At 41.8% G+C, this 20,616-nt stretch overlaps 1 protein-coding gene across 1 annotated transcript; it reads left to right on the forward strand.

Moving 5' to 3' along the window:
- The first annotated feature begins 793 nt into the window (after positions 1-793).
- On the forward strand, positions 794-20,283 carry tgm1l1 (transglutaminase 1 like 1). The gene is made up of 14 exons (XM_028593485.1): positions 794-1,036; positions 7,616-7,890; positions 8,062-8,253; positions 9,889-10,140; positions 12,525-12,643; positions 14,058-14,165; positions 14,641-14,818; positions 15,467-15,605; positions 16,055-16,247; positions 16,663-16,816; positions 17,135-17,419; positions 18,416-18,576; positions 18,710-18,846; positions 18,960-20,283. The coding sequence occupies exons 2-14, from the start codon at positions 7,617-7,619 to the stop codon at positions 19,102-19,104; spliced, it is 2,337 nt and encodes a 778-aa protein (XP_028449286.1). The 5' UTR covers positions 794-1,036; position 7,616; the 3' UTR covers positions 19,105-20,283.
- Positions 20,284-20,616: the final 333 nt, after the last annotated feature.

Genomic DNA, 20,616 nt, shown 5'->3' on the forward strand with positions numbered 1-20,616 from the left:
CTCATTGGTTGCTGGCACTTTGGAAGAATGGAATCTAGAAGTCATATTACCTCGAGTAAAACATTCATCACATTGTGCTTTTGCTGAGTAGATACTTTGGACTGAATGCAACATTATGCAATCACAAATGCATGCTGGCCATCTTCTAAATGTTTGATTCTGTTACAGTGAGTTTAAGCCTTTTGGGCTTGTGATCCAATGGTTTAAATTTAGGATGGGACTTTATTGGATGAGAGAGAGGGTTTTTCCTCTGAGGTTTCTCTGTAAACTGACCAACAGAGGAGAATTGCAAGTGTACAGGGGAAGTTCAATGTCCTGTAATGCTTTAGTGAATCCTGCTAAATTGACACAAGGGGATTTCCTATCACTCAAACTTTGGTTTTGGTTTATTTTGGTGGTTATTACTACGCCTTATGTGTGTAAGCCTATACAACATTTTCTATAATACCACAATGATACTAGGCTACAATTTACCAGAGTCTATAGGTTGAATTTTACAGATATACTGCTAACTCTTCTTTTTTCCTTTTCACTGGTTTCAGCATCGCATAAGGACTCACCATACAAATTCAAACATTAAATGCTTATCTTTCTGACCTCCTCTGACTGACAGCTGCCACTCCCTTTCTGTACTGGAAAAGTAAGACAGGTTGCGTAACAAGGTTTGGCTCCAGACTCCATCGCCCCTGTGTGTGTGCGCGTGTGTGTGTGTCTGTGTGCGCGCGCGCGCGCGTTCATACACGTGCGCACTACGCAGCGCGCCCAAATCGCGCTCAACGCAACAGGACCGACTGGTGGGTGTGAGAAACTTCGGTCCATACAGGGTGGGGCGGGGACGGCTGAGCTGCGAAGAAAGGGGTGTGTGTCAGCTTAAAGTACCGTCGGGACATTCCGGGACGGGCATATAAGTATTCTGATTCAAGAACGGAGCGAGTGAAGGAAAAAAAACTTTGCAAAAGTTTGACCCAGTGAGATAATTACTCAGGACGAAGCAGAGGATTCAGCGCTGATCCAGAGACCAATCCACACAGATAAAGTAAGATTTTCAGGCACTCCTACTCCAAGTATGTTTCTAATAATAAGAGAGATGTTAATTGAAGTGTAAACGCCCATGACCTAACGGTTTTTTTCTTTCAGACGAGAACGTCTCTTGTACGATAGAGGTTTATAGGATGATCCTTCAAATAGAGGGAGGCTCACATCCCATAAAGACAGAAAGAGATATTTAAGCACATTTCTTCCATATCAAAAAGCATTATGAAAGCTGGTCTTACTCCATTTATAAGGTATTTTTCTTGCCTTTGTTGAACTTCAACATCCTATTATTTTTCTCATGGTCTTGCTGTTCATGGGTGAAGTTTAGCCCTGAACCTGCTGAACTTTTGTCACAACAAAAATCTAATAATCAGTTCCCCTGATTGGTTTCAAGCAGTTGACAATAAGAAGAAGACCTTCCCATCCTCCCAATCTCCAAGAAATTGGTTTGCTGTTATAGACTACTTGCTTTAAAGGTCCAATATGTAATATATGTACTGTAATTAATCCAAAAATGACCCCAATGCGTCATCAGATATTAAGGAAATATGCTAAGTTGAAATACTATCTTTTCTGACAACAATGCTAATTGCCAGTATTTTCTCCTTTGAGATTTCCTTTCGTGACGGAATTTCCGTTTGTGTTTTGGCCTATGTGTTGTTATCAACTGTCCAGTTTGACATCCAGGCCAGGTTGCCAGATATACCTGGAAAAACGTAATTTAATTTAAATTTAATTTATTTAATTTTATACTGTTTATTGATCCCCAGTGGGGAAATTACAATAAAAACCCAGTGCGCTACAGCTGTAACGTTAGTACAGCCATGAAAGCAGCAAACAAACGAACAGGATCAAGGGAGATGGATTCTACCCGACCTAAAAAAAAATGACCTGTTTCTAACCGTTGCGTGAACAGATACGTAACAAACCCTGGGTAAATACTGGAGATGTATTTGAAAGATGGAGACAGCTTAGAGCCCAAAAGGGCACAAAGTTGACTAATTTCCTCCTGAACAGGTAGCTAAGCATTAGCTTCAGGCTAATTTATCACAGCTACAAGGGATGGGCATTTTATGTAATTTCAACATTTGTGTACTCACATTGAATTATATAGAGTACCTGAGTTGGTTACTCGCAAAAACAATTGAGACAGCCAGTAAAGTGATTCCGACTGGTCCTGGCTAACGCCGCCATGCTAACCCGCCTAACTGCTAACGTTACCGGAGGACCAGGCAAGCGGGCCGCGATATTATGAATCCCACTATGGCCACGCCAAGACCTTCCCTTCAATAGCATTTATTGGCCAGGAGTCCATGCTTACGGAAGGTAACGTAATAACATTTGTTCAGGTCCTATACCCTGACCAATCGGCTATCCTAACCTTAACCACTCAAGCTCAAATGCCTGAGATTTGACCTGAGAGGCTGAGATTGTTGCGTGATTCTAAGCAAATAAAGTGTGTTCAGTCGGGTGGAGAGGACAGCAAGGTAACGTGTAATTTTTAACGGTTCCTACCTTAATTCTAAGCCGAAAAAGTGTGTCTGTGTCTGTTGGGTACAGAGCTCCCCGTGAGCACAGGCTTTTATGACGATCAATATAGCCAGCATCTAACGTTAGTTACTCCGCTTTGCTGTGGAGTGATATCTGGCTGTGTGAGACAAGCGTCTAGCAACTAGTTGTGGATGCTGCGGTCTCAGCCTGGCAACCAACGTGACCTTTGAGTCTGGGGAGGAGGGGGCGCATGTGACGACTCTCCAGTATTTTTCATTTGTACTGCAGTAACTATTTTAAACACTAGCTGTCAGTGTTACATATTGCACCTTTAAAAAAGAAGAAGCCTTGACCATTGAGGTATTTTCATGCCCTCAGTCTTGTTGGTTGGTGGCCAATCAGCTACAGCTGGTTCTCTTTTCTTATTTGAAGAATGTGCAGTGCATGTGATGGCATTCCAGGCTTTTACTGTGCTGTGACGTTTTTTGTTTATTTAAAGTGCTCATATTATGCTCATTTTCAGGTTCATAATTGTATTTAGAGGTTATATCAGGATAGGTTTACATGGTTTAATTTTCAAAAAACACCATATTTTTGTTGGACTGCACATTGCTGCAGCTCCTCTTTTCACCCTGTGTGTTGAGGGCTCTGTTTACCGAGGCGTCACACTTCAGTTCCATTTGTTGGAAGTTGCACATGCGCAGTAGCTAGGTAAGGACTACTATCTGGTCAGAAGCAGTGTATGAGGGCGTGCCATGCTAGCAGCTAGGTGAGCATTATAACGTGTGTTACAACGTGACGCACGTTTGTCACGGAAGTAAAAGCTGGACTACAATAGAGCTGTTTGGAGCAGTTTATGAACAGTGTTTTCTGTTGGAGATGGTAAATACCTTTGGGCTTTTTCACTTTGTAAACCTATAACATGCACAAAAAAGATATATAACACAATAAAGGAAAGGCAAAAAGCCAAAAAGCATAATATGAGCACTTTAATCAATAATTAATTGTACATCATGGGACCAATATCACCAGACAAACAAGCCTTGCCATTTAAAGCTGGTGTTGTTTGGAAACAGTTGATGTGCTTATCTTAGAGGCCAGTGGGCATACCAGAGGTGCCAGCACTTCAACAAAAAACAACTGAAGAGAAGTGCAGAGGGAGAGGGCACAGTATAATGGAAAAAAGTGATACACGTGGTAGGGAAAGGCATGGGGGGGAGGAAAAGAAAAAAACACTTGTTTTCAAGCTTGGCTGGTGGCTGTATAATTAATCCATTTAGGTGTTTGTGCACCTAAGAGGGAAGAGCAAGGCTGCCAAAAAAGTAGGAATGGCTTTCATGGTTTTGGGGTTTGAGTGGCTCTAATTGGCAATTTTAGGCCACCTAAGGTGCAGTAGTGAGATAAATGTCCTTAATTAAAGCCTGGGAAGACCCAAAGAACTAACAAAACAGCTAGAATAGGTTTGGATCGGTTGTTACATTTGAAAAGAATTCATATTTGCAGTATTATTTGGCCAACTATAATTGTATCTTGCATTTTATCATCACAAATATTAAGTCACCCATTGTCTGTGAGTGAGCAAAAGGCATGGGAGCTCAATTTTACATGATGAACTTAAATTCATTGCTCACCAAACCAAAAAAGAATCCTGTCATGCTTTTCCTTTCATTTTAATTTACTGGGTCCTTTTTTAGTCAAATTAAAGATGGAAGGAAGGCAGCACAGAGGTCCGTGACCGTGACTTTAGATTTGGGTGGAGATCATGTTGAAATACATACAGCTGACTCAATCCATTGTGTCTGTCACAATGACTATGAATGTTTTTGCCAAATATTTAGAAGATTAGGAAACAGTTGAAGGAAGGAGAAACTCATCTGACCAGCAGATGAACTCAGGAAGTCAAGGAATTCATAAATCAAAAGTGAGCATAGATCACATGCACGCATGCACATACACACACACACATACACACAAACGCACGCAGGCATGCATATTCTATACTTACACATGGATATCCTCTGAGGCGCTCCTTCCTACCACCTCTTCCTCAGCTGTTTGCCCTTTGAACTGCACCACATAACTTTGCTATCACTGCCTTTTTCCCAAAACCAGTGTGCTTAGCCTTTGCGTTTGATATGCCTGTCCCATGCAAATATTTGGCCATCAAATCAATAGAAAAGTAGCAGCACTTGATCAAAGACTCACTGCTCCTTATCTCGATGAATTAGGAACTGTAACATTCCTCAGATGGCACCGGGTGGCACCCAAGTATCACCTGTCCAGCCTCAACTTTAAGCTTTACTTTGCAAAACAAAATGTTAAAGCATAACAAAGACAACATATTGACACACATTGAGATATGCACAACGTCAGCAGAAAGCATTAGCTTCCCCAGTGCTTATACAATAGTTTTCCTTGCATTACCTTCAAAGTGACGTAGCATAATATATGCTAACTACATTAATTTTTAGGGTTACAGTTTACTTAAGAAAAATCATTGTACAGGACTGGAACTGAATAGAACGTCCACTGTGAGAGCCAAGATGCTCCTATTTCAAGAGTTTAGCTAACGTTAGCAGCTCTCAACCGGCTCTGTATTGGGATTTGGGGTAGCCTCGCTTTGCCAGACCCTCCTCCAAAGTGCGCTGGACACATTAACTGTAATTATGAGCCCGAGCCCGATTTAAATCCGACAATTTTTTAATACGTGGGCCGTTATAACTGACGTTCTCAACTACAATTCCTTTTACCTGTGGGTAACAGATCAAGGCAGCGACATAATCAAAGCCCTGGAACCATATAGGACCATTTCTTGTCTCGATCACCTAATTAATACTGTCCCTGCGTTGGCACGACAACGCGCCGGATATAGGAGAGACCATGTCTGCTGCTAAAGGACTCGTGAGCTATCTGAAACAATCTGGCCTGGTTGCGCAATTATCGAAGACAGCTGCTACAGATGGGGGAGAAACAATTTAGCACAGTTTACCTCACACTCAAGTCAGTGCAAGACATATACCCAGAGCTACGGGAGAAGCTGGAGAGGCATAGCTTTCTCCCCAAACAATTAGGCTCATAAAGTCCTGCGGGTCGGGTCGAGCTCGGGCAGAGAATCTAAACTCTAAGCCCAAGGCAGCGGATATCTGGCCTAAATGAGTGAAATCCAGCGGATTTTCCGCCGGCAACGGAGCAATCCCGGAAGTGGAATGTCAAGGATATAGACTAGATTTGGGGTAACCCATGGCAAAACTTGTAAGTGGTAGACTCAGTCTTTTACCATTATGTCATGCAAGAAATCCACTAATCTTACTGGTGCAATTATTTCTTGTTCCATATCCTAGCTGATAAGGAAAGTAGTAGCTGAGACTTCTCAATACAAACGCCCAGTTATACAGTTTAAAATTAGGGTATGCTCATCCCCGATCAAATTTTTTGTATTGAAGAGCTGACCATTTTTATACCGGGTCGCTTACCGTTCCAAATATCCCTATTCTCGTTATAAATATTATAAATCTAGGTGCTAGCATGGGAAGTGTGAGTAGCAACAGTAACTAAGGGGACTCAGCAAAGGACATTTGTATAAATGAGAATAATCACCCTATAAACCGAACATCTCATACAGCATGTGTTTACTTAAACAATGCATTTAATGTGCATTACTGCAGCTCATTACAGTTTCTGGGTGTTTTACAAGAGCTAACAAAACTCCAATGGTGCTGATAAAGATTTATTTTTGCGTGCAGCGCCACAGCCCTGTGTGGCTTTTTTGTTAGGATTGAGAAGTTGCAGATGGTGAGAAAAAAACGGGGGAAGAAGGCGATGATGATGATCTCCCTCCCTCTTCCTTCATTCTAGTAGCCTAAACACTTTCTGCTTTCACTCTCCTAATGTTGACATTTGGTGTAACCTATGTGAACCCGATTTAAAAATCTGCGGATGGGCAGGAAGGGCTTATCATCAATGTGACAAATGACAAATGACAAATGATGTAATTCCGCTGTGATTATTAGTGCACTGTATGAGGGCGGGAATGTGACAGTGTGATAAATGTTATTCACGAATGATTTACAGTACTGGACACATCTGCAGTGTATGCGCACACACAGAGACATACACAAAAACTATATGTTCTGCAACAGCTGGGGTGAGGCAGATGGAATCCAGCTGCTTGTAGGAGGTATGTTAGATTGCTCAGGGAGTGTAGCCGACAAGAACGAAAGGCTGAATACCCCAGAATGCTTTGAGCCTGACGGCCAAGGAGAGCGCAGATATGTAAGAAATGTAGCACATTGCCAATGACCTCTACAGTCTGTCTAGTAGTGTACTCACACTATTGTTGAACTGTCGGGCTTCTCACTTCTACTAGTTGTTGCAGAAAAGTTTGGTTTTATTTGTCCCTCTCTGACATTTCTGCTGTTTGCGGCACTCGCATCATTAAAAACAATCATTTAGAAATTCAACAGCAGCATCTTTTTCAGGAAACAATGTACTCATGGCTCTGGATAAACCACAACACAGTCAGCAGTTTTCTTTATGATGATTGTTTATTTTGTAGAGAGTAGTTCCAGTAAAATCTGTTTACAGCAAGGTCTGGGAACCAGACAAATATTTCAAAACCTGGTCAAATGAAACCCAAACTATTTGCATTGATAGAAACCGCTAAAGCAGTGGTTCACAACCTTGGGGTCAAGACCCCCAAGTGGGACCCAAAGTAAATCTGATTGGTAATAAGATTATTAAAGAGATGATAAGAAAAACAAATCACCTAATCAGTAATTTCTTCTTTTTTCTTGACACACTTAACTTCAGGAAAAGCAGGAGGATTCTGTAATGTTATCTGTGTACCAAACAAAGTAATGACTTAATATAATTATTTGTATCTGCAATTCTATCCCTGAAATCAGTGTGATAAAGTAAGGGGGGCAATAGGCAAAAATGCCCTAAGAAATCTCACAAATGGAATGGCCATAAAAAATGTGATCGGGGGGGCAAAAATCGCCCCCAAGACATCAGGGGGATAAATTATATTTACCAGTTTAGGCCAACATCTTAATACTACATTAAGTCATTTTTCTAAAATGTCTCCTAGAATGCCAGGTGAGCGGTTGGCAGTAAGAGGCACATCAGAGGTGGGGCGTTTCCCCGGAGCAGCCCCACCCACCAAGGTGGAGCTGACCATTCACAATGAGGAGGAGCAGAAACAGGAGGAGGGAGGCTGCCGTCGTTGGTTCAGGAAGATGTGTCCGTGCTGCTGTAAGCGCCAGAACAGCACCTCAAATGATGTTACAGATAAGGTGGAATATGTCAAACCTCCGGAGCCCGCAAAGCCAAAGCCTGAGAATGGAGAAGCAAAGGAAATAGAAGGTAATTTCACTGACTTTTGGTGTCAATTTTGGTATTGCATTGTAACGACTAGCTTTAGTTCAACTTTAAACAATGTTTGCATGTTGCACATATCATAATGATCGCTACATATCCCTACCAGCAGTGACACAGACACATACTTCAATTTCATGTTAAACATTCCTCTCTCAGGAATAAAGTTGTCAGTGTGTTCTGTGGACCTGCTGAGCTCCAAGATGGGTCAGAACAGACAGGAGCACCACACCGACTTGTATCATGGGGACGAGCTGGTCATCCGCAGAGGACAGACCTTCCAGATAGAGCTGGAGCTCAACAGGCCCTTCAATGCTGACAGTGACAAGCTGCATCTGGACCTAAGAACAGGTAGGGAATGGATGGATAGTGTCTGTGCGTGTGTCATCATACCTTCCAACAGAATCTATGATTTATATGATAAAGATATATCATATATAGTATGATCATTGAACTGGAACACAGCATTAGTTTGACCCTCCCAGCCTGGTAAATGCCTACTTCTTTAAACTAAAACCCCAAGTTCATAACACAGACTCTCTGTTAGAAGTTTGAAGGCCCAATCCAAGATATTAAGATAAGAGGTGGTGCTGATGAAGGGGTACATGAGTTCATCTGGCAGGGTTGTGGTTGTACGTCATACAATAAAAGCATTGGGAACCACTGCTCTAGAGCCACAGAAGGCATTATACAACACAGCTTTCACAGGTCGAGTACTATCTATGATGAATAAACTGATCGTAATGTGTAAAAATGGTAGAATGCCCCTTTAATTAGTACTTTCTACAAGACTATGTGAAACTGGGGAATGAACGACTTAATCCAAGCAAAGCATGGAAAATGTGGTCAAAATGCACATTTATATCGAGCAGCAGTTTAATCATAACTATATCACATGTTTGGGATTCCACCCAACACCCCACAGTGTTTACAGCTCCCAGGCTGCAGGACACGGGACACCTCCCTCTGGTATTTACAGGCCTCATACTACAACTAACCACCACACACTTGGGAATACATGGCCATTACATCACCATAGAGAGGTGATTTGCTGACACATAGTTACATGGGAAGAGCGGAGGAGAAACAGAATCGACATACATAACTATCTGAGCCATCCACATTTGACAGGCTCCCATTACCTTTGCTGGGAAAAGGTTCTAAGTGCAGCACTAAAAGCAGTGCAGCAGCACAAGTTCATTTTAAATAAAGGTGAGGCCGATCCAGCAGAAAAGAGATTTGTTTTTCATTGATATCCTTTTGAACATGTCCACAGAGGTAAGAAAGGAAGTCCAGGCTGCGGTTGGATGGAGAACAATGGTTTCTACATGAACTCTATTATCGCTTCAGCAAATGCAGCTAAATCCCAGCAGGGTGCCACGAAGCAAATTGCTTAGAGGAAAGCATCCAAAAAGTCTTAATCATGCTAATGATAGGGAGAATTTGTTATCCTTGAGCAAAAACATCAAGCCAAGTAAAAGGGAACATCCAAGCTAACAAATAATCACAAATTGTCTTGGCTTGTGCATATGGGCAGTGTGGGAGCTTCTCCAGAGCTTGTTTACTCAAACAAGCTATGCACAGCCAGACGAAGGGCTGTGACATATGTGGTTAACCGTTTGTTTTGTTTGTGTTATCCACTGTGGGAACAGCCCAACAGTTACTGGGACGTGAATAATCAAGGTTACTCCGATGTTGGAATGAAGTCCTTCCACTGCCTTTTCTGCAAAGCCCTTTGTCAAACTGCACAACTTCAATTTTCACTTGCACATATAAAGCAAAATTTTATTCAAAAAGACGCACAAACACAACATGTACAGATGTATGTGCATCAACACACATATACATACACTTTCTTTAGAACATATTGTAGCAGACAAACTGTTACACTATTGGGTGTTTTTCATTTTGGTCATCCTTGATTTATTTATTCTTTAATGTAGCATTCTGCTACAACATGACTCAAATATAACCTGTGTGCTGTAGGTCCCCTGCCCATGGTGTCCAAAGGCACCCATGTCATCGTCCCACTGGTGGATCACCTGGAGGATGAACGCTGGGAGGCCAAGATTGTAGAGAAGAATGTCAACAAGATCAAGCTGTCCGTCAACTCGCCAGCCAGTGCTGTGATTGGCTTGTATGGGGTCACGGTGACAACTAGCTCTTCAAAGGATGAGGCGGCAACTACTCACAACTCCAGCAAGAACATTGTCATGCTCTTCAACCCTTGGTGTGAAGGTAAGATTGGAAGTGGGTGTGGATGAGGGCAGAGGGTTTACAGAGACGGAGGGTAGGAGTGTGGAAGAGAGGAAGGAAAGAAGACGAGTCATAGGTGAGAAGAGCAGAGAAATGTAAGAAGAAAAGACAGACAGTGTTATATAACATTTCTGGAATGACTTATTATTTGCTTACTTCTAAGTAAAAAGTCTTGCAGTCTTTCTTGCAGTAGAACTGTCTGATACGGCCCAATTACTGGGGAAAGTGTTCCCAGAACATAGCTGCTGTATTACAAATAGAATCAGCATTCTGATAGCAAGTACTGGCACAAAGTTGATGTTTAATATATGAGAGGAGACCTGATATAATGTAACACATGGGGGAGAAAGGCCAACTTAATCCACAAGCGTGTTCCTGTCCATCAAAAAGCTACAGCGTGACCCTGTGTGTAAGAGTTATATAACTCCGCTGGCTAAGATTCAAGACACACTTAGTTATAACACTTAAGCAACAGGAGAAGGCAGAGGAACATGATTCTTTTCACAGAAGATCTGTCTCATGTACTACTGTCAGGATATAGTGACATTTTCCGCAAATATGACAAAAACATATTTTTATAAAAGTTACTAACTGCAGCTTTAATATGGCTAACATATTAGCAAACTGATGCCTATTTACACACCCAGCAGAGCAACATTAGCATTTGGGGGAAGTGTTTCTGGCGACCTGTCGAATGTCATATTCACTTTCCTTTTAGCACTGGGGCTAGTTTCACAAATGTAGACTTTGGCTTAAATAGAACTAATAGTCAGACTTCAGATACATGTCTAAATTCATCCATTGCACACAGAGTTTATAGTTCTACTATAAGTAAGTCGAATTTGCTGGGTTTGTTTTGCCATTATGTAAAAAAAAAAAAAAAAAAAGGGCAGTTCCATTTTAAAAAAGATTTTTTTTTATTAAGCATACTTATTATTCTCTTCTTCACTTAATAAAGCCTTAGGAAATGAGGTCCATTGTTTATTCTGCTGGGATCAGTTTCCTGAGCACTACAAATTTATCCGCACAGGATATTTGACAAAAAGAAATGTATTTGCAACACAGCAAAATAAAACAAAACTCTGGACCTGGATTTGATAAAAAAGACCGTCTGTCTTTCATTACGGCGTGGCTGCTTTTGGCAGCAAGCCCAATCTACTCTTCCCTCTTTCAATCTTTTCTTCCCGAGACCAATCTCTCCCTCACGCTCATAAAATTCAAAATCCTACAATTACTGTATAAAAAAGCCATGGGGCGAGCTCACAGTAATCCTGCAGCTGGTGAAAACCTGTCCTCTCCCTCACTTTTACTGCCACCATGTGTATTTCCTGCTTTTATATGCCTCTCCCACTCAGCTGCACTTCTTATCTGTTGACCCGATCCTCACTCTTATTGCTCCACTGCTCTGTTTTCTGGCCTCCTGCGCCTTCATATCCCTGTGTGTGTGTGTGTGTGTGTGTGTGTGTGTGTGTGTGTGTGTGTGTGTGTGTGTGTGTGTGTGTGTGTGTGTGTGTGTGTGTGTGTGTGTGTGTGTGTGTGTGTGTGTGTGTGTGTGTGTGTGTGTGTGTTCCCTACATTGCAGAAATATTCAGTAAGAAGTGAAACCATAATTATCACAGCTGCCAGATGCTTTCAGCCTCAGACCTTCTCCTGTAAAATCTCAAGACACTCTGTTACGCTCCACTCTCCCTCACTCCCTCCCCCCTTTCTCTGCCAAGCATATCTTCCCCTCTTTCTCTCATTCGTCCCTCATGACTTTGCGAAACGTCTTCCTCCCAGTAGATTTTTCTCACGTACGTCTTGAATACTCTGATACTTTTACTGCTTTCTCTCTTTCTTTTTGTCACCCCACCCACTGGCAACAGCAAGAGATAAAAGCTATGGAAAAACAAAGACACCTATTTGTGATGTTGATGTTAGGGGTGCACACCCAAGTCTGCAGGGCTGATGTCACTCAGAACAGACCAGTCTCCCATAAATGAATGTGGGCCCCCACAGCAAGTTCCATGGAGTCATTGTGTATTTCTTAACTACTTCCTGGCTTTGGGGATTCTTTCACATTCTTATGAGGTTTAGTCACTGAAGAGGTGATTAAAGCATGGATTCGTAACGTTCACAAACAGAGAGGATGCCACATTCTTGATTAGAATCTATATCATTAAAACAAATCCTACATTTCTACAAAGAAAGTGTTTGTTTCCTTGTATTTCCTGTCAAGGCTAGTTTAGTAGGATCAACTGTAGTTGTATGTAAAGTAATGAAAACTTAAATGTTTACAACACAGAATGTAAAACTGTTCCCTCAATGCTATACTGTCAGTATTATATAACGCCACATTACTGTGATATAATGTCATGTCTTTTCAGAGGATGTGGTGTTCCTGGATGACGAGGAGGAGAGGAAGGAGTACGTTCTGAATGACATCGGGAGGATTTATTATGGCACAGAGAAACAAATAGGTGCCCGCACGTGGAACTTTGGGCAGGTACGGACTGGAAACGCTTGTGGTTTTGAATGATCACTACATCGCTGTCTGTGGCACTCGGCCCATTTGTCCCCTATTAAGGATGTAAATCTTTAAAACAGTGTCACGACTATATCAGTTTATTCTTAAAAAATACTAAGTCATTTTCTAAAACAGCTGAGCACTGTTCTTTTTATTAAATGTTTCTCAAACAGGAGTAAACCGTGTCTGTTTGTTGGGGACTATTTTCAGCTGCAGAATAATAGACATTTGGTATATGGTTATGAATAAAAATTGTAATGTGGGATTGAAACATTGAACATTTATGAGTTTTTAATAGTTTTTGGACATCAATTGACCTGTATCCAGCATGCTCAACAGGCAAAGGTTTAGCTCTAAAACCACCATGGATTGATTTTCTGTGACACAGGGGAATACGATATACATTATTAGCTACACAGGCGATACTTGTGCGTCTCAAAATAAAGACCTCTTTTGCGAACACCACGCTCCTGCTGTAAGATGTGTAAAGGCACTAGTCCATTCTCATGTCAAGTTTTTTCTTTGGCTTTGCAAATGAAAAGTTGCACAAGGCGGCTTTCAGTTAGGTTTCAGTAGTCTTATCAGTCTTCCACCAGATGCCATTGTCAATTTTATCTCCATTGTGCTGAAAGAACAGCACCATGTTCCAGTTCTGTGCCAGAACACAGTCCACAAATGCAGATTACTGTGAAGCATAGAGGCTGCTAGAAGCTGCAAATCTTATCAATGACGATGTAGTTCGTTCACGTTATATATTGTTAGGACCTAAATAACTGTTTATTAGTGTTGTAATATCAAGACTTGTTTTTGATAAAAAAAAAAAAAGATTAACTTAACTTCGTGCTAGGCACCATTGGGCCTAGCACTTTTGTGCTCGGGCCCTAATAATTACTTTATTTATATAGCGCCTTTCATGAAACCCAAGGACACTTTGCAGAATTACTGTGGATAAGCTAAGGGAGGTTGTAGGTTGTGGTAAACAGGAGGTGTTTCAGGAGTTTTTAAAAAAATGTCCAGGGATGGAGGATTTCGGATATCTGCACGGAGGGTGTTCCAGAGGAATGGGGCTGCAACACTAAAGGCTCTGTCTCCAAAGCTACGGAGTCTGGTGTGGGGAATGGAGAGCAGGCCAGCGTCTGAGGACCGCAGGTTTCAGGGTGGGGTGTATGGATGGAGGAGGTCGGAGAGGTACTGTGGGGCCGGGGCATGGAGGGATTTGTAGTTGAGAAGGAGGATTTTATTTTCGATGCAGGACTTAACTGGGAGTCAGTGAAGGTGGATGAGGGTTGGGTGATGTGCTGCCAGGTCTTGGTGTGGGTGAGAACCCTGGCGTTGGAATGAATTACTTTTCTTTGCTGAGGATCTGCATTTCCTTTTTTTTTTCTGGCTGTAGTTTCATGAGGGAATCCTGGAAGCATGTCTGTTTATCCTGGAGAAGAGTGACATGCCGCCATCTGGTCGAGGGGATCCTGTCAATGTGGTTAGAGTCATATCTGCCATGGTAAGTTTAGATTTATATTAACATCCTACTATCTCCGGATATTAGAAATACTTGGGTTGGACATGAGTCCCCCAATGCTTATGTTTGATTTTATTCAGTTAACTTTTCAATTCATTTCTGTGAATGTTGTTTATCAACATCATATGCTATTTTAAAGCCATCTCCACCACACTGCCAGGAATAAAATTGTGGCGGTTAAATATACTGTATAGGACATACACGTAGTCAAATTTAAATATATTAATTATATACGTTCTGCCAAAAGCTTATGAAATACCCTCCATGTGTTTAAAACATAAATTGTAGCTAACCTCAGGTTACGAAAAAACAAACATATTTCCAGGAACAATGCATTGACCCCAGTGTGTCCATTAGTAGCTATGGCCCTAATCATGTTCTGCTTGGAAAATTATCATTTGAATTAGTGAATGAGAGCAGTCGTTTATAATCGACTGTGTCACCATCCTCTCTTCAGATAAACGCTCAGGATGACTTTGGGGTTCTGGTGGGGAACTGGTCTGGGGATTACTCTGATGGAGTCTCTCCGTCAGCGTGGAGCAGCAGCGTGGAGATCCTGAGGAAGTACCTCTCCTCCAACGGAACGCCTGTGTCATATGGACAGTGTTGGGTGTTCTCTGGGATCACTACAACAGGTAAGCAACACTAAAACAGAGCGAGCATGTGATGGTGTGTGTGAGAGGAATATGTGTGTTTATGTGGAGACAGGTTGGAGCTCAGAGGATGAAAAGCTATACTTTATGGTAGAGGCGTGTGAAGATACTGCTCTGAATATGTGTGTGTGTGTGTGTGTGTGTGTGTGTGTGTGTGTGTGTGTGTGTGTGTGTGTGTGTGTGTGTGCGCATGTGCGAATGCCACAAAGTTCGCAGTGTTCATGTGAATTGGATTAACGGTCAAAAGATCATGGTCAGGGCTTCCTGTCAATCAGGCCCTTTTCATTAGCCTTTACTGCTCTGTATCAGAATACTTAATTCATTGTGCGTGCATGCAGGGTGGTAGCTAGCTGACCTTAGCACCTGATAACAAGCCGTAGCTCATATACACCCTAAATACCTGGCATTGGCATTCCTGTCATACCTCCTACTTTAGTTACCGATAGAGCCACATGTGTTGCTCTCAGTCAGCCGGGATGATAAAGTTCAATGCAACCATGCAAATGCCATCATAGTAGAAATGTCTGAAGTCATTATGCTCAAGTCTTAGCATCTGGGAACATAATTCATTTATCAAATGACCTCGTAAATTGAGTTTTAATGAATCTCTCTGTCTGTCTTTGTTGCCAGTGCTGCGGTGTCTTGGCATACCCGCCCGCAGTGTGACCAACTTCCAGTCAGCTCATGATACTGATGTATCCCTCACCACAGATGTGTATTTCGATGAGAACATGAAGCTGATCGACTACCTCAATAGTGACTCTGTGTGGTAAGCTGTGTAACTTTACATGGCCAGGACACCATGCAAGGACAATTGCCTGTTGCTAAATCCATACCTTAGGAATGCGCCATATATTTAGATCTGCTCCGAAAGCAGTCCCCTCTAACTTGACACCTCACAGACATCATGCCTGTTTAATTATTTGCAACTCCTCTCAGACTGCAGAGGCTAATTTGGTATCTATTGACTCTGTGGTATTTGTCTGTTAGATATGAAGCTAAGCGTGGAGACAGTTAGCTTATCTTAGTTTAGCTAGCCTGGCTTTGTCCAAAAGTGTAGAACAGTGGACAGAGCCAAGATAGCTGTTTCCCCCCTATTTCCAACTGCCTTAATGCTAAGCTAAGCTATCTAACTGTTGGCAACAACAAAAAAGCGCATTCCCCAAAATGTCTAATATTACTTTAAATAGGCCCTTAATATAACATAATCCCATGCAGGAACTTCCACGTGTGGAATGACTGCTGGATGGCGAGACCAGACCTGCCCCCTGGTCATGGAGGCTGGCAGGCTGTTGACTCTACTCCCCAGGAAACGAGCCAGGGCACCTTCCGCTGCGGCCCGGCCTCTGTCAACGCCATCCGCTCTGGCCAGGTCTACCTCAAACACGACACGCCATTTGTCTTCGCTGAGGTAAGTGTCCGAAATTGGCAGGTGCACGTTGCTCTTTAGTTCTCTTGAAGTTCATTTTGATGCATTACCAAAGTGAGAGCAAGCTGGTCATACTAAATTGCAGGCATAGAGGGTGGTCTTTGGAGCTGGAATAACTATAATCAGGCGTGAATTGTGAAACCTCATTTTGTGCTTCTCTAGCAGCATGCATTCTTTTTGAATAGGGATTACTTTCTTGGATCCCTGTCTCTCGCTAGATCAAGAACAGAACACACTTGTGTTATTCAACGCGGAATAACAAAGACAGAATGTCTACCCTGTCCACTTGTACAAATCAAAGATTAACAATACATAACACTGATGCACACCTTGGTTCAACTTCGTCATCAGTATTTAATGAAAACTACTCATGTACTTGTTGGTATTTTTCTACCAGGTCAACAGTGATAAGATCTACTGGCAGAGGAAACTGGACGGTACTTTCCGCCAGATCCAAAGTGAGAAGAAAGCTGTTGGCCACTGCATCAGCACTAAAGCAGTGGGCTCTGACGAGCGGGCAGACATCACACACCTATACAAACACCAAGAAGGTACTGGCAAGCATATCATACTTTGCTTATTGCATTTCTACCCCAGATTAATGATCTAGAATCAGACAGAATTATTTAGAAACTACCCAGAGAAATCTTAAAAGGTAACGATTTAATACTTTATTGCTGCATAGATCATTTCACTGTAGCTTCCCCTCATCTGACCCCTCAACTGTTCGCCTGCTCTTCACAATATTAAAATACGTGTCTCTGTTTGCTTAGTTTAAAGGACCCATGCCATATCTCTTGTATCTGTCAATAAATCCTGAAACATCAGACAGGATGAGGTGCACTTACATTCTCCTGCATTTGAATCAGGTTCGGAAGAGGAACGCATCGCTGTGGAGACTGCCAGTCGCTACGGCAGCAAGCCAGATGTCTACTCCTCAGCCGTGGCAGAGGATGTGAGCGTGGAGGTGAAGATGGAGGGCGAGGGGCCCAGGATGGGTGCTGACGCCCAGCTGAGCATCCTGGTGAAGAACCTGAGCTCACAGCCTCGTAGGACCACTCTGCACAGCCAGGTGGCTGTCATGTACTACACGGGTGTGCTGAAGGGAACTATTAAGAAGGAGCAGATGCACGTGGAGCTCTTGCCCAATGAAGGTAGGCTTTCACTAAGCTTTAAAGCTGCTCTTATCAATATTTTTAAATCAATCAGACTTTATTTGTGTAGCACTTTTCATCCAAAGTACATGTAAATGTAGCACAAAGTGCTTCATACAATTGCAAGTCATTGTTTTGGTTTAAAGGCCTGCAACTTTACTGTTTTGATTGACTCTCACTGCTCTCATCAGCAGCAGGCTGATATTTTGTAGCAAAAAAGCTTTAAAAAACTACTGTACAATATCAGTCAACAATCAAACAGCAGACAGACACGTTATTATTCCCTCGGAGTGGGTGGAGACCAAACCAGAGCTAAAAGGAGAGTGATGAATGCTGATGCTATTCCGTATCTATTAAGCAACTGTCTGCTAACTTTGTCATAGCAACGCAAAAGGAGATAGTAGCTCAGTGTGGTGTTTACTGCTTGTTTTTGTTGCCCCCAAGTGGCCTAACAATGTGTTAATTCAGGGTTAAAACAAGTTTATGTATCTTGTTGAATAGTGACCACTGTGGCCACAACTGGGTGTTACATATCAGTGTCTATCTAAAGTTTGCTAACAGTAGCCACCATGAGCTAAACATCATACAAGAACCAAAATGGCTGCAGCAGCAAAACCCCTGACAATATTGAATTGAGCAAGGGTATGTTTTATTGCCCCTGACTTTTCATTTGTAAGAGGAAAAATGTGTTGTCTCTTGTTTCAGAAGTGAATGCAGAAGTCTTGCTTTAATGCAATTTAATGCACTGGAACAGCCAGGGGAGCTTTGCTAATAAGCAACTGTGGATTTAACAAAGAAGTAATGTTAATTAGTGAGCTTTGAAAGTGCCAGTAGGGAGATTTTGTTACCTTTGGAGAGAGCCAGGCTTGCTGTTTTCTCCTCCTCCTCTCTTTATGCGAAGCTAATAAGCTAATAATACAAAAGACAGTAAAACTTGCATAGTGAAAATGGTGAATACTGAGCCCAGACCCTTTTCTGTACCTCTGCACCATACAGAAAAGACCATTGAGTGGGTGCTGCCCTACCAACAGTACCAAAACCAGCTGGTGGATCAGGCAGCTCTGATGCTGACCCTGTCTGGAAGAGTCAGTGAGACCCAGCAAGTATTAGCCAACCAGACCTCCTTCAGGCTCCGCACACCTGACCTCAACATCACGGTAGGGTTTTGATTTTCTGTAGACTTTTAGGATTGCTTTTAGTATAGAACATTATTCACTCTGGAGCAAAGGAAAATTATAGGCAAATGTTTTGTTCACGCCTCCTGACTCATTTTGAATTACCCTCTGGCAGCCTTTGGGAGATGCTTTTGTTGGTAAGGAGATGGCAGCCAAGATTACCTTCACCAACCCCCTGCCACGTATGCTAAAGGGAGTGGTGTTCAGAGTGGAGGGCCTGGGTCTGCAGAAGGGCCATGAAGTGATTGTTGGGTAAGAACATTAAATATCTCCTTTTCTTTTGACTCCTTATCTCTTTCATCAACACTTTCCCCCAACAATTTATTCTCCATACTAATACTCCACTACCCCTTTTTGCCTTTCAGTGATGTAGGCGGCCACTCTACAGTGACACTGACAGAGCACTTCATCCCCACCCAACCCGGACCCAGAAAGCTGGTGGCGTCTCTTGACTGTAAACAGCTCACGCAAGTGCACGGAGTGGCTGATATTGTCGTTCTTGAGCAATGAGGGGCAACATCACTTCCTGTCCTATTACTTTTTACTCATAAAGTATGAACTATATGACAAGTGTGTTACCTTCCTGTATCTTAAACTATCTTGTTTATTTTGTACTACTACTGCTGCAAAAATGCTTTATTTTTAAAACTATGAATAGACAATTAGCAACTGTAGCATTATCAGTATTATTTTTTTTTACTTAAAATTATATAAATTCACACTTCTGCCTTGCTCTGAGATGTCTAAACTGTGGTGATGTATGCAGCAGGGTTTAAGTACATTAACAGCAAATATAGTGCTGTAATTAACAAGCATACGTATATTGAAGTTACAAAACTGTCAGATTAGACAGACTGTTCTAACATTAGTGCGTTTTAAGACGTTGACCAAAGCATGTGGAGGTACAGAATGCCAGGTCATGGTTATTGCGTGATAATGTAAATATTGTGTGTGTATTATTCCTATAGCTTGTCATAGGATGAAAAGTATGTGAAAAGTGTTGTCAGACAAAATGGACCTCACATGGCTTACATGAAGGAAGGGTACTGTGAGATGTTTGTTTTTTTAAAGGGACTGATGTTGAAATTGGCACTGACATTTTGCAAAGGGCAAATTATTATAATTCCCGATGTTTTTTGGTCACATTTGACTGAAGAATGTGTAATTATTGTTGAAAAGATGAAGTAATTTATTCCGTACCAATTAATGATGTAGATTTTCAAAAAAGTAAAATCTACAAGGACATTGCTAAAAGGTTATTTGAATCACTAGATAAAATGCAAATAATGCCTCCTTGAGTTTGAAAACCAATAAGTTACCACTCATAAAACTCTTCATTTTCAGAATGCAAAGCTACAAGTTTCCTTAGAAAGAATTCTACCAGATGTTGTTCTGTATGTGATTCTCCATCATGTGTGTGTATAATAACACTGTTGTCAGTTTTACAGTATATTGCAACTGCAAAATTGGGACTTTGTCACTGCTGTGAATCCTAGCAAACCATATCAGACCACACTACCTACAGTGGTCTTAACTCGCCTTAGCTTTACCTGGTTCCCGTCTTTTTAATGTGAGCACTCAAAGTACAATGTGAAGGAAAGTATTTTATTAACATAACAATATTTATCTACCATATCTACCTGTGGAATTGTATGTTGTGATGGTAATAAACCTTACACTGAAATAATGGCCTGACCCCTATTTCCGTATATCATTAGACAAGTCTTTACTGGATCTAGTCTGGATCAAGTACAAGTACGTTTCCAGGATAATTGCTTGCTCGTCCCTCACCTTCTGTGTGTGTTGCCGTTCTCAAACTCGGGGAAACGACAACAAACTTTGAGCTAGCAAGCCACATGCTGAAAATGGCAAGTTTTGAAGAAAATTTTGATTGTGCAACAAGGCAGGCCTGTTCGGCTCTTTCGCGGAATGATTGTACAGATTTATCAAAGAACATGTCTACAGCATTTACTATCTAACTGGGATGTTTTGGGACCTGGATGAAGTACACACAGCGATACA

Source organism: Perca flavescens, chromosome 12 (genome assembly GCF_004354835.1).
Source record: "Perca flavescens isolate YP-PL-M2 chromosome 12, PFLA_1.0, whole genome shotgun sequence".
NCBI lineage: Eukaryota > Metazoa > Chordata > Actinopteri > Perciformes > Percidae > Perca > Perca flavescens.

What these genes read in the sequence shown, in the direction of transcription:
- tgm1l1 (XM_028593485.1), top strand. Translation starts at nt 7,617, where the DNA reads ATGCCAGGTGAGCGGTTGGCAGTAAGAGGCACATCAGAGGTGGGGCGT. An exon ending in GCACGTGGAACTTTGGGCAG is followed by an intron (nt 12,644 to 14,057) that starts GTACGGACTGGA and finishes TTCTGGCTGTAG; the next exon opens with TTTCATGAGGGAATCCTGGA. An exon ending in CTCTGGGATCACTACAACAG is followed by an intron (nt 14,819 to 15,466) that starts GTAAGCAACACT and finishes CTTTGTTGCCAG; the next exon opens with TGCTGCGGTGTCTTGGCATA.